The following is a 13,156-nucleotide window of genomic DNA, read 5'->3' on the forward strand; positions in this document are numbered from 1 at the left end:
CAGCAGTGTTTATATTAAAAAAAACGAGTCCTCAAGTCTGCTTTACAGTTATACACGAGTATACAAGTTACCCGTGGACTGTCCGTAAAACGTTAACCTGATATCTATTATACGAATCCCGATCACCGATTTAGTGGGATATGATCTAAATACTGAACATCGGGGACTTTTCATATGAAAATTCTATAATTTATGTATATACTTCTATATGTCTGTAAATAAAATGAAACATAACGGTAGGTTCCAAGAATATCAGCCGAATGAGAAGAATCTCAATAACTATGTTAAGGTTTACAACCGAGTTTGGCTCGGTTTGATTGATTGACTGATTGATTGATAGGGGTAACCCAATGATCACACCACGAGCATCGATCTAACCATGGGATGCGATGACAAAGTTCAGCAGCGAGCCTGACCTCCCGAGTCCATTAGTTGCATCTTACTGTTTTCAGTAGGAGAACGTCACCACTATACATCATAACAAAACATGGAATCATCGTATCTTTAAGAAAAATACTGGTACCATGTCTTATACCATTACGTTTAAATATCCCAGATGTGTTTAATTATGCATAGCAGATTTCTTCCTTACCTTAATACGAAACAAAATATTCCAAAACAAGTTCGTTTCTAAAGACAAATGCACTGAACGTGGATATAGTTTGGAAATTAGTCTCAAGACAGAAATCATATGAAATGTGTACAATATTTCCCGTTACGATAGAAAGTTCGTTAACATTATGGATCAGGCAGCAATCTCACTGAAGAGTCCTTCTCCTCGAACATTTCATCAAATTATGACGTGCGTAGAAAATATTGGAAATTTATAAATGATTGTACAAGATATTTAAATCTCCCGTGCAGAATGCTTTTGCACATAATTATCTTGTAATAAGCTATCAGAGGTCACATTGTGTCTTTATGAGGAGGTACTACATGATTTGTTTACTATTTGTTTTTAAACATATCATGTTCTTACACAGAACACATCAATTTCTCCTGGAACGCATCTGTATATTTCCTTCGCCTGTCCGAGTTTGCTTTTGTGATAAACTGTTGTCATTGAGACTGGTGAACACGTGTGGAGAGATGTAGATATGTACAATAGCTCTTTTCTAATTAGTGTGTCATTGTGTGGCCTAGAATCAAGGTACGCTTGGGAACTAATTAGCAGTGCCGTGAGCTAATTTAATTTGGTTTGAAGATTGAGGCTTCGTTATTCGACCTATCAAAATTTACATTTCAGTTGTTAGCAGACGAGCGCGCAAGAATACACATATGACGTCAGTGTTGACCGGCTCACTACTTCGCCATCTTGCGAGAGCACAGTCATTAAGAAAATCAGCCACAGCCCTAGTAGGTCAATCAGTCTCAACAGACATGTCGTACAGAGACAGAATGTTCGACTCCTCGGGTAGATCAGACAGAAAAGGGTGAGTTTTACGTGTGTTTATTTTCAAATAGATTGTGAGTTTATTCTCTTTATGATCAGCAATATGAAAACTTAACAGGGATAGGTCTCTTGAAATTGCTTTGTCAGCTACGCCATGATACATTTAGACCTCGACCTCGCGGAACGGTATAATGAATTATAAAACCATGTCTCTCTTGAAAATCTTTAGATCTCTCTCCCAATTTCTGATTTCTTTCAATGGACAATTTATTCCCAGTTTTATTGTGCCAGAAGATCCCGTTTTAGAGACAGATCGATCCAACATGGCGTATGTTTCGAAATGGCTTCTGCGTCTCCTATATGAGTATCACAAGTGTAACCATTTGTTTCTTTTTCGCTTCGCTTTAAATTATGATTACAGACATACGATGCACGTTTTTCAAACGTGGTATGTTATTTCTTCATATGTAACCACCTGACACGATAAAGTATCGACATGGTCTGGTGAACTTTGGAACATTTTTCAACAACACATCTGTTTTTGAGGCAGCGCCAAAACGTTTTGTTTGGGAGTACTCCACTTTATGGGACGCACTTCCTCTGATTAACTGACGCTCCTTATGGATTGGAAAGGGTACCAGACTCTAACCCCAAACCTTTACCCTTAGGATAGTAAAGGGTATTTCAGTACAGTCAAAATATTAGAAGTGAAAAAGAGAATTTGTAACACTCGACTGACTGCATCTTCAATAGCCACAATTTGCAATAAGTCCTGGCTTGGTATCCGGGATCCTTAGTGCCTTTTCTATCCCTTGTTTCAGTTGAGTTAAAGTAAACCACGATTTGATCCCATTTCTTAACTCAATGATCCTTAGACTTTAACAGCTTTGCAATCAAATGTCCCTTGAAATTGTTAAGCTACTGCATATGTGAACTCTCAAAGAATCATTTCACTGTACAACAGGGAATTTGCCACATTTTGCCAGGTTTGGAGTTTCACACAAAGAAAATTCACAACTGCAGCTGACATGAGTGATCGCTGAATAAATGCACTACTCCATGCAAAGTCTAAAAGAAATCTGTTTCTTTGTTCACCATAGAAATTGTCTGACTGTGGCTTAATTGTCTTAGGTTTGGTGGCAGATCTGATCGAGGAGGTGGATCTCGATTTGGAGGTAGAGATAGTGGTCGAGGTGGTGGAAGTTTTGACAGATATGGATCAGGTGGTGGTATGGGTCGAGGTGGAAGCAGGCCATCCCTCAAAGGCATCCAACCTGGCGAAAGACTGAGGAAACCCAGATGGGATTTGGAAAGACTCCCCAAGATTGAAAAGAATTTCTACAGGGAACATCCAAATGTTTTAAATCGATCACCCGTGAGTTTTTCCTCTTGATGATACCATGTGAAACAGCAATTAGTGACTAAGGCTGTGTGTGCATAATACTTCTACATGTTAATGCTAATTCTTTTTTATATGGGATGGTAGGGTAGCCTAGTGCTTAAGGTGTTTATCTGTCATGCTGAAGACCCTGATTCGGTTTCCCACATTTCATGAATGTGTGAAACCCATTGTTAGTGTCCCCCCTTTGTGAAATTGCTGGAATTTGCTAAAAGTGAAGTAAATCAGACATGTCAATTCTTTTTTTTTTTTTTACAGGAAGAACTACAAGCTTTCTACAATGAGAATCAGATCACCATTAGGGGACGAGATGTACCAAAGGCAATCCTTAACTTTGATGAGGCAAACATTCCAGGTTGGTATTTAGATGGTTATGAAAGGTTCCTTTTAGCAAATTTGTACTAATTTTCGCTTTTAATAATGCTTATACTCAAGAACATTAGTTACGTTAATCATCTAGAGACAATTTTAATTATCTGTCTTGGAATCTTATAACATAAAGGGAAATAACAAAGTGTTTAATGTTTGTGTTTAAATTTGTGTTGTCACACAAAGTTTACTGAATGTTTTCTTTACAGACTATGTTATGCACCAAATCAGAAGGAACAACTGGCAAAAACCAACCCCAATTCAGAGTATGGGTTGGCCAGTGGCTCTTTCGGGCAGAGATTGCGTTGGAATTGCACAGACAGGATCCGGCAAGACACTAGGGGTAAGCTGACTCGTAAATGTCTTTGAGACATTTAACACTAAAACACTAAAAGAAAATAAGAAGGAAAGCAGAAATGGTTTCTTGTATATTGAAATAACATGATCAGGAAGATGTTTCCATAATCATATTCAGTAAATTTTAGTGTTTTATAAATTTAGCAACTATTTACCTGTGCATGGTGAAATATTGATCATTGGCAGTCTTAATATTCCATCCTGGGTATAATGATGCATAACAACTAGATCCTTTTTCTGTGTTTGGTTCCGCACATGGTTCCGCCCATTAATTATGGTCATTGCTATGTTTCTCCGATATTGAAATGTTTTTCTTACTAAATTTGGTTGATTGTGATTGAACTTTTCTTTTGCAGTTTATCCTGCCAGCTATCATCCACATAACAAATCAGCCCTACCTCGAACCTGGCGATGGACCAATTGTGAGTTAAGCTTCATTAGTATCAGAATCAAGTATGCCACATAAATCAAGAGTCAACAGCAAGTATAATATGCATATACCGTGAATTAAATTCAGTTATGATTCCTTATATGTATTGCAGTATACAAGTGCACAACTCCTGAACTTGTCACGTCTGTGTTGAAAGTCTGAGTTGTTGTTTCTTGTAAGACCTTTTATAATGTTACTAATATCTTTCAGTGTTTGGTGCTGGTTCCAACAAGAGAGTTAGCCCAGCAGGTTCAAGAAGTAGCCAATGAATTTGGCCACGCATCCAAGGTTCGAAACTGCTGTGTGTATGGTGGTGCTCCAAAGGGACCACAGATCAGAGATCTAGAAAGAGGTAAGAAGTGCACACAAACCAGTACCTTGAAATGTGATGTTCCGAAACGTAGTGTAGAAAGTCATTCTGAATTTACAAAAATATAATGCAATAATTTTTCTTTATTATGTAGGAGCTGAAATCTGCATTGCAACTCCTGGAAGATTGATTGACTTCCTTGAAGCCGGAAAGACTAACCTGAGACGAACAACATACATGGTCCTTGATGAAGCAGACAGAATGTTGGACATGGGTTTTGAGCCCCAGATCAGGAAAATCATTGAACAAGTTCGAGTAAGTAATGTCGTCTTTGTTTCCTATTTCTTTTCCCTTATGCAAAACTTATGGTACAATCACTTGCTTTTGTCCAGTTATGTTTTACAATTTGAAATCAAATGATAAACATTTCAAGTAGCAAATGATTTCTGAATGTATCAGTGATTCTCATGAAAGGATTTGTTTTTGTAGCCAGACAGACAGACTCTGATGTGGAGTGCCACATGGCCCAAAGAAGTGCGAAAACTTGCAGAGGACTTCTTAAAGGACTACTGTCAAGTAAATATAGGAGCTTTGCAGCTTAGTGCTAATCACAACATCCTGCAGATAATTGACGTGTGCCAAGAATATGAGAAGGAGAACAAGTAAGTTGGAAAGATATGCATGTTGTAGCATCTTCAGATATGGGTCCATCTGCCACAGTGCCATCTAAAAACAATAGAACCTTTTTGACACATTTCATCTCATTAGTTAACGTGTCATCTTTAAAGTTTCCTTACACATTGAGTTGATCAGTTAATTGATAAGTTGAATATAACATGAAGCATAACACATGAGGTTGTCTCACCAGATCAGGATTACTTAGCTGTTGATGACTATATGTTGTCATTGACTAGAGGTGAATTTACTAAGTAGCTAAACACAAAAAGCATTTCACACATTCACAATTCTACACACCAGATCACTTAAAATTATCATACAGTACTTGGAACATTTGTTGTCTAATCACCACTCTAAAGACCAAGCCAGGAATTTTTTGGTATTGACAATTTTCTAATTTGAATTTGTTGAAACATTGTAGACCTTAATGTTTTTGATTGAAGTTCAAGACCATTAAACCAAACTTGATTATTACTGGTTTTGGTACATGATACTGGGACTTTAACCAGTCTTTATTTGATAGATGACACTGTTAGTCATACCTCTCCATTTTATCGTGCAAGTAGTAAGATAAGATAAATTTAATAGGCGGCCGGTAAGAAACCTTATATGGTGTGCATAATGTGTAAAATTGACAACTTTCCCTTCAGGCTTGTGAAACTCCTTGAAGGCATTATGCAGGAGAGAGACAACAAGACTCTCATATTTATGGAGACCAAGAGGAAATGTGATGACTTGTCTCGAAGAATGAAGAGAGATGGGTAGGCCTAATACTTTCTCAGGAAGAGTCTTGACATAATGTCTCAAATTCGTCAATGTGAAATTTGTACTTGCACTGGTCGGTAGGACTTGATCATCTTGACAAGTATTTGTTTGTAAAGAATTACCAGTCCTCATTGACCTATGCAAATTAAGTACCCTGTCCTAACACGTTCATCATGAAAAACTTCACTTGTAGAATTGTGGAGAACCATAATACAATTTTCCAAACTTTTGTTTTCAGTTGGCCTGTCATGGCAATCCATGGAGATAAATCTCAGCAAGAGAGAGACTGGGTTCTGAATGGTAAGTTCTAACTGTTGACTTCACTTTGCTCGTTTAGCAATGTTAAACATATCTTTCTGTCACTGTTTATATTTTTTTGTTTGCACAATCCCATAAATCAATTTATGTCTTCAATTTTGCAGAATTCAGAACTGGTAAAACACCTCTTCTCATTGCCACAGATGTTGCCTCCCGTGGCTTAGGTATGTTGACATTACGTAAAGAAATAATTACATCAGATCACCATTCTACTAGACATGATAACTCAGCTTTCTATTGTTTAGAAAAATCTGCAATTCTCTTGGCATTTTCTTCTGCTTCAAATAGACTTCCATTGATACAATACTTGCTTCTCACAGATGTCCATTTTCATTAATTGTATAGTTTGTGTTGACAGAGCAGGTATTGGCCACTACCGGCATGACTAACACTGAGGAGCAGAGAGGGAGAGGAGGAAGGATACATGAACTAGTAGTTGTAGTACCTAGAAGCTACTTTTGAACAAATGGTAGCAGTGCACAATCTGTATGGCTTGGAAGTGGTGTTGTGAAGCTCAACTGGTTTCACTTGCTGTATTTAGGATAATTTGTTTGCAATCCAAATTTTTAGAAAAGCAGACCAATTTCTGGCCTTTTCAAACATCTTGTCAGCAAGTAGCAGTCAGTTGTTGTAGCCGCACCACATGTCTGCATTGTGCAACCTGGAAATATGCCGACTCTGCAAGCTGTCTCTCCTCCCTCACTGATTGCAATCATGGAGTCATGTCGGAACCTGCTCTGTGGTACTCGTCAAATCACATCACAATGGGAACTTTGCTATGGAACCACGGCACTGACTGACTGCTCATACACATGTACAACTGGCTCCAATCCTCAAAATGTTTGGAATACTAGACAAACTTCAACTTATGGGAATATTGCACTTGTATCAGCTATGGCCTGGAAAATATATAAGCCTTTGACTGGATATGTTATATCTGAGAAGGTACAATTTGTTTGGAGAGGTGAAATAGCTGTTGAAACTCTTGGATGGATTGTTGGTATCTGTTCAGGGGTGACACTTAAGTTGGTGTCTGTGCTTGGTGCTGGCACTGTGGATAGATTGAGGTTGGAGGAGCCGACGTGTTGAGTCATGGCGTGCATATCTGTGGTACAGCAAAGTACCAAATCTAGAAGATGCATGCTCCCTGGACAATGAATGAATGAATCACTAGAGCAGTCATGTTATAGAATGGTGTTGGGGCACCCTAGGGTTGCAGTGTTTATCTACTCTGCAGCAGAGGAGAAGGTAGGTAATATTGACAAGGTAAGTGTCACTTTGACTTAGGGTACTATCTATAGCCCCAATTGCCACCAGCTGCAAGCAGTAGTGAATTGGAAAGGGGAGTGTGCATTGAGTATAGAAGGTGTGATGTTGAGGTGTTGTTGAGTTGACAGGATCCTGAGACCTTCACAAAATCTGGGGAATAGGGAATATGCTTCACCCAAGCATCATTTTTATACGTGACAGCTTTTAAAGGAATAATCTTGTGTCCCTTGGCTTTTTCATCTTAGCATGTAGCTTCTCACATACTTGAAAATCTGTGATGATCTGCTTTTTCAAAAATTGCTGTTTTGACTTGTCCATATGTTTATTATCATGGAATGGTACATGTCAAACTGAATAAATTATTTGTATGAATAATCTGAACATGGAGACTGTTAAGTGCATGCTTTCTATGAGTTCATGCCTAGTAGTTCACCATCTTTTACTGGAATATAAGGTCTACTGCTTTATGAGTAGGGATGGTCAATGTAGGTTAATGTGACAAGTACACAATTTGCCTTTCAATGGTGCTTGGGAGTTAGTGCACATTTTCTGCCCCAGTGAACTAACACACACTTGCCTTCCAGATAAAGCAGACTACCCCCTGAAATCCCTGAACCCTGTCTAACCTTGTGTTAACTTTCTCTCTCCCTGTTGTGGCTGTGTTAACAAAACACGCTGTGACAAAACAGATGTGGAAGACATTAAATTTGTGATAAACTTTGACTACCCTGCCTGCTCTGAGGACTATGTACATCGCATTGGCCGGACAGGCCGCAGCAACAACACTGGCACTGCCTACACATTCTTCACACCTAGCAATAGCAAGCAGGTGAACGACCTGGTCTCCGTGCTCCGAGAAGCCAACCAGAACATCAACCCAAAACTACTTCAGTTGGCCGAGTCAAACCGAGGGAGCATGGGAAAAGGTCAGTACAGAAACAGATTTAATAGACAACGGAAGGACTACTATTATTAGAGGTATGAGGAACATTTTGTTTTCATTTGAATCAGTGTTGCGCCCTCAACAAAGTCCTGAAAACAACCTGCGTTTTTCATATATTATCATTCTTTTGATATTTAAATTTATGACCACTCATTACATGTTGCTATTGCAACCTCTATACTTCAGTTTTATTGTGGGTCAGCACTGTTTGGTGGAGGGACTTGTGTTCGACCCAAATGAATCCGTGATCAGAGTGGTCATGCTCTTATCCTGGATAAATTTGTTCGCATGCAGTTACCTTTGTTGTCTTGTTTGTTACTTGCTGTAGCTCTTGTGTTTTCTATTCTTTTCATTATTAATTATGCTCTGTCAGTCTTACTGACTTTTCATTAAATTAAATTTTTAAAGATATTCCTATATGATTGTTAATTCTTTAACATATAAAAATTGTTAACAGTATATTGTCATGCATATGGTTCAAAGCCTATTTTCTTAATGTGTAGATTATCATTTTTCAGGTCGAAGCAGGTGGAAGGGTAGAGATGACAGAAGTGGTCGTGACAGCCGTGGGAGCTACAGAGATCATGATAGCTATGGCAGTCGGGATAGAGGACGTGGGGGTTCTAGTTACAGTGGTTCAGGTTACGGGGGATCAAGTTACGGGGGTGGCAGCATGGGAGGTAGTAGCAGCAGTCAGAGTGGGTTTGGTCAGACATCGCGAGATAGTTCAAGCGGGTCCAGGGGAGGAGGATACTCAAATAGTTCAAGTCGGGGTGGGTTCAGTCAAAGAAGTGAAAGCAGGTTTTCAGGTCAAAGCCAAACTGGAACGGCACCAAAGAACAATTTCAACCAGGGGGCTTCAAGAGGGGGAATGGCACCCAAACCACAGTCAGTAGTGCAGCAGCCTCAGTATGGACAACAGAGGCAGCCTCAGATGAATGGTTATGGTGGAACTGGTGCAGGTGCAGCACCATCAGCACCACAAGGAGCAGCAGCACCACCTAAACCTCCACAATCACAGCAACAGCCACAACAGGGAGGACCAGGAAAAATGCAGGATTTGCAGAACATGGCCTTTATGTATAGCCAGTGGATGCAGCATTCCACTGGTGCACCACCACCTCCCCCATCTGGCCCTGTGGCGCCCCCTCCCCCTCCCCCACCTGGTTACTAGATAATTTGAAAGCAGTCATCTCGGTCCACTGTTCTCTTTAATTTATAGTAATTGAAGATTATCAATGCTCTGGTGGCAATGGATCATATGTAAAGTATACATTGTTTTAGTTCATTCATTTTTATTCATTTTATTTCATTGTCTTTTGTGTTCTCTATTGTACTACAGCATTGTTAAGATGTGCTTGGAAACCTAATATGAATAAAAAGATGTACATTGAATCTGTTTTCTTTAATTTAACACTGCAACATACCAGTACACATTGAGTGTGGAATTTAGCTGTCTTAACAAAAGCTTTTAATAGATGACTTGGTTGGCTCTCTCTGTGGTAGCTTTACACATTGTCACAAGTGATGTTGGAACTGATACTTCTTTTGAAAGTGAAATCCCAGATGAATCCTTGCAGTTTGTGAACTGCTACAATCATGTCATATAGGGGTACAGAGTACCTGATTTGATTTTTATGTCCGAATGGGATCTACCTCAAAAGTATTAGAACCTCTACTCCCCACAGTAAATAGTGGAATATATGTAGGCAGCATCATGACCTTAGATCATTGTTGAAAAGTAAGATTTTTCAATAATGTCCATGGGTTGTATCCGAGTTATCAGACAAACGATATGTACTTGGATTTATTTTCAGTAATAGGCGTTCACGTCAACTGGGATGAAAATGGCAGACTAATTGTTCAGTGATGGCAAGACAGTCTTGCCAATCTTCAAAACAAGTAATACTTCAAAGTTCCAGAACAGAGGGAGATTGTGAAAGTGTCCCTCGAGAACAGTAGTGATGTCACTGTTGGTTTATAGTTAAGTTTAATGGCCTAGATGTTCAAAAATGAAAATAAAGTTCCAACAAGGGTAAATAAACAAAAGTGATAGCTGCAAACTCTCTAAAGAATAAGATTTACGGTATTTATGCTTGTATACATTGTATTGAGTAACTTGAATGTTGAACATTGATGATTTTTAACCAGATGGCAGTTCTATTTTATCAATTGTACAGACCGAAAGAGTGCTTGCGAGACTTCGCGCTGCTTTGTTAATGTTTCATTAAGTGCCAGCAATGTATGACAAAACCACAACAAATTTAAAATCATTATGTCATATGCATTTAGTAATGAAAGCACATTTATACTGGGGGTCAGGGAATCAATGTTCAACTGCAATAATGCAGGTGGCACTGTTTTAGGATTTTTTTTTTGGTTATAATTGTATTGAGTGAGGTATATGTTGATTTTTAGCAATATTTCAGCAGTATCAGTCACCAGACTTGGACTTAACTCATAGCACCCATTTGGGGAATCAAACCAGAGTCTTCAGAAACTGCCCCATCACATATATAGTGCATATTCAAATTAAAATGATATCTGGATCATAGTGAGTGTTGTCATCAATCTTTTAGACCTTTTAAATCTACTCCAGTATTTTTAACAAGAGTCATTAGAGGATGACATATCCGGCCCCCACATGTTTGAAATGACAAATCATCTGACAGTTACTCGGGGTTTTTTAGGCTAAGTTTGAATTGTTTCCATGGAATTCATGAAAGTTATGAGTGCCATATATATGTAATCAGCAAAGTCACAATTTCAAGATCTGCCTCGCATATCTGCCAAGATCTGTTGAAAGATATGAAATGCTTTTCGAGTTGTGCTCCGGGAACGAAGCCCATCCTGCCATTTTGAGAGTAAGTCCGAAACGTTTCCATGGAAACCAAGAAAATAATACATCACTAAAACCTTTTAAAAACCCGAAGGCACCACTTTGGGGTCTGCCACACATATCTACCATGTTTTAGAAGATTTAGAGTTTTGCCCTGGAAACAAAACCCCTCTGTCACTTTTCACACTAGGTCCAAAACGTTTCCATGGAAACTGAAAAAATAATAAATCACAAGATCCTGTACATAGCAAGGCACCATTATAGGTTCTGATTGATATACCGGTATCTACCAGTTTTTGCAGGAAAATATGGAATGGTTTTTGAGTTCTGCTCCGGAAATTAAGCCCATTCCTACATTTTGAGACTAAGCCCAAAACGTTTCCAATCAAACAAAGAAAATGATAAATTACGAAAACCTGTAAATAGCAAAAGGCACCACTCTGGGGTCTGCCACACATATATACCAAGTTTTATTGACAGATATTTAGAAGTTTTAGTGTTCTGCTCCGGGAATGAATCACACCTCTTACTTTTGAGAATAAGTCTAAAACGTTTCCATGGAGACAAAGAAAATAATAAATCACAAAAACCTGGAAATACCAAAAGGCACCACTATCGGTTCAGATTGATATATCTACCAAGTAGTGCAGAAAAATATTGACAGGTTTTGGAGGTCTGTACCGGAAACGAACCACACCTCTCACTTTCGAGACTATGTCTGAAACGTTTCCACAGAAACTGAGAAAATAATAAATCACAAAAACCTGTACATAGCAAAAGGTACCACTTCAGCTTCTGACAGCTATATCTACCAAGTTTTGCAGAAAAATATTGAACGGTTATTGAGTTCTGCTCCGGAAGAAGCGAAACACACCTCTCACTTTTGAGACTATGTCTGAAACGTTCCCATGGAAACAGAGGAAATAATAAATCACAAAAACCTGTACATAGCAAAATGCACCCCTTTAGGTTCTGATTGATATATCTACGAAGTTTTGCAGAAAAATACTGAACGGTTTTTGATTTCAGCTCTGGAAACGAAGCCCACCCCACCATAAGATTAACACCAAAATGTTCCATGGAAAAACAACAAAAATATAAGTGTCAAAAATCTGTATATAGCAAAAGGCACAACCATAGGCTGAGATTATTATATCTATCATGTTTGAGTTATGCTCCGGAAACTAAATGATTACAGATGGATGGATTGACGGACCGACAGACAAGATGTAGACTATATATATCCTCCTGCATTACCTCCCGGGGGATAAACTTTCCAGTTCTTAACGGGCAGTTGGTTAAGGAAAACATTTTTATGACTGATGTACTGCCTTACAACCATGTTTCGAAGCAATGGCAAGTTCTTCCAAGTAAAGCAGAATTCAGAATGTGTTCAGGGTTCTGTTGTAAGATGAGGCACCATATTGGAACCATATGGTAGTAACGAACATCTACTCAAATTATCGACTCTGTACATTTTCAACTTCTTTATGATAAAGGTAGGATGACAAGAATCAGTCAGGACACACCATGCTGGTATCTTGTGCATACAGCACTGTCTTGAATCTGGTGAAGTCAAGCAACTTGGTCATGTAGAGCTTTTGGATGGGTGACAATGTCTGTTAGTTTGATGCCCACAACTAAGCACCTATGTGGTTACACTTTAGAAAAGTATGTTTACAATCGGCCCTGTTCCCTCAGTAGAAAACAAGTATTTGGTGGTGTAAGTCATAATTATTAACCTTCTGTCACCTTCATTGGTTATCCTGGGTAATGTCCATATTGTATGTCCTCCTGGCATGCCTGTGGCCGGGAGTTACGCGTGATATAAGTGGCTACTCGTACTATCATAGGATAGCTGGTCAATGTAACTATTTTAGCAATAAATATCCTCAGTATCTCAGTTATGAGAAAATGCCTGCGAAACAATTTCAATTTTCATAGTACTGTATTCTCTGCACACTGAAACCAGGTTTGAACGTAAATTTTGCCGATAATGCATACAAGAATAAATAACAGTTTAAAAGTGTTATAATTATCTGGAAAGCTTTGATGTGCAGGGTATGACAGAGCTACAGTCCATTCG

At 38.7% G+C, this 13,156-nt stretch overlaps 1 protein-coding gene across 4 annotated transcripts; it reads left to right on the forward strand.

The window, feature by feature from the left end:
• Positions 1–1,025: 1,025 nt before the first annotated feature.
• Positions 1,026–9,626, forward strand: LOC137283659 (probable ATP-dependent RNA helicase DDX5). 4 transcript variants are annotated; one of them, XM_067815274.1, is made up of 14 exons: positions 1,026–1,150; positions 1,247–1,433; positions 2,525–2,768; positions 3,051–3,147; positions 3,371–3,504; positions 3,875–3,940; positions 4,159–4,300; positions 4,413–4,573; positions 4,748–4,920; positions 5,587–5,697; positions 5,940–6,001; positions 6,124–6,183; positions 7,978–8,214; positions 8,750–9,626. In XM_067815274.1, exons 2-14 carry the CDS (start codon positions 1,279–1,281, stop codon positions 9,403–9,405), a joined length of 2,298 nt encoding a protein of 765 aa, XP_067671375.1. In that variant the 5' UTR covers positions 1,026–1,150; positions 1,247–1,278; the 3' UTR covers positions 9,406–9,626. The 4 variants fall into 4 exon arrangements, with proteins under 4 accessions (XP_067671375.1, XP_067671379.1, XP_067671376.1 ...); XM_067815278.1 differs by having other exon boundaries at positions 1,027–1,150; positions 7,978–8,266; XM_067815275.1 differs by having other exon boundaries at positions 1,027–1,433.
• The last annotated feature ends 3,530 nt before the right edge of the window (positions 9,627–13,156 follow it).

Source organism: Haliotis asinina, chromosome 5 (genome assembly GCF_037392515.1).
Source record: "Haliotis asinina isolate JCU_RB_2024 chromosome 5, JCU_Hal_asi_v2, whole genome shotgun sequence".
Taxonomy (NCBI): domain Eukaryota; kingdom Metazoa; phylum Mollusca; class Gastropoda; order Lepetellida; family Haliotidae; genus Haliotis; species Haliotis asinina.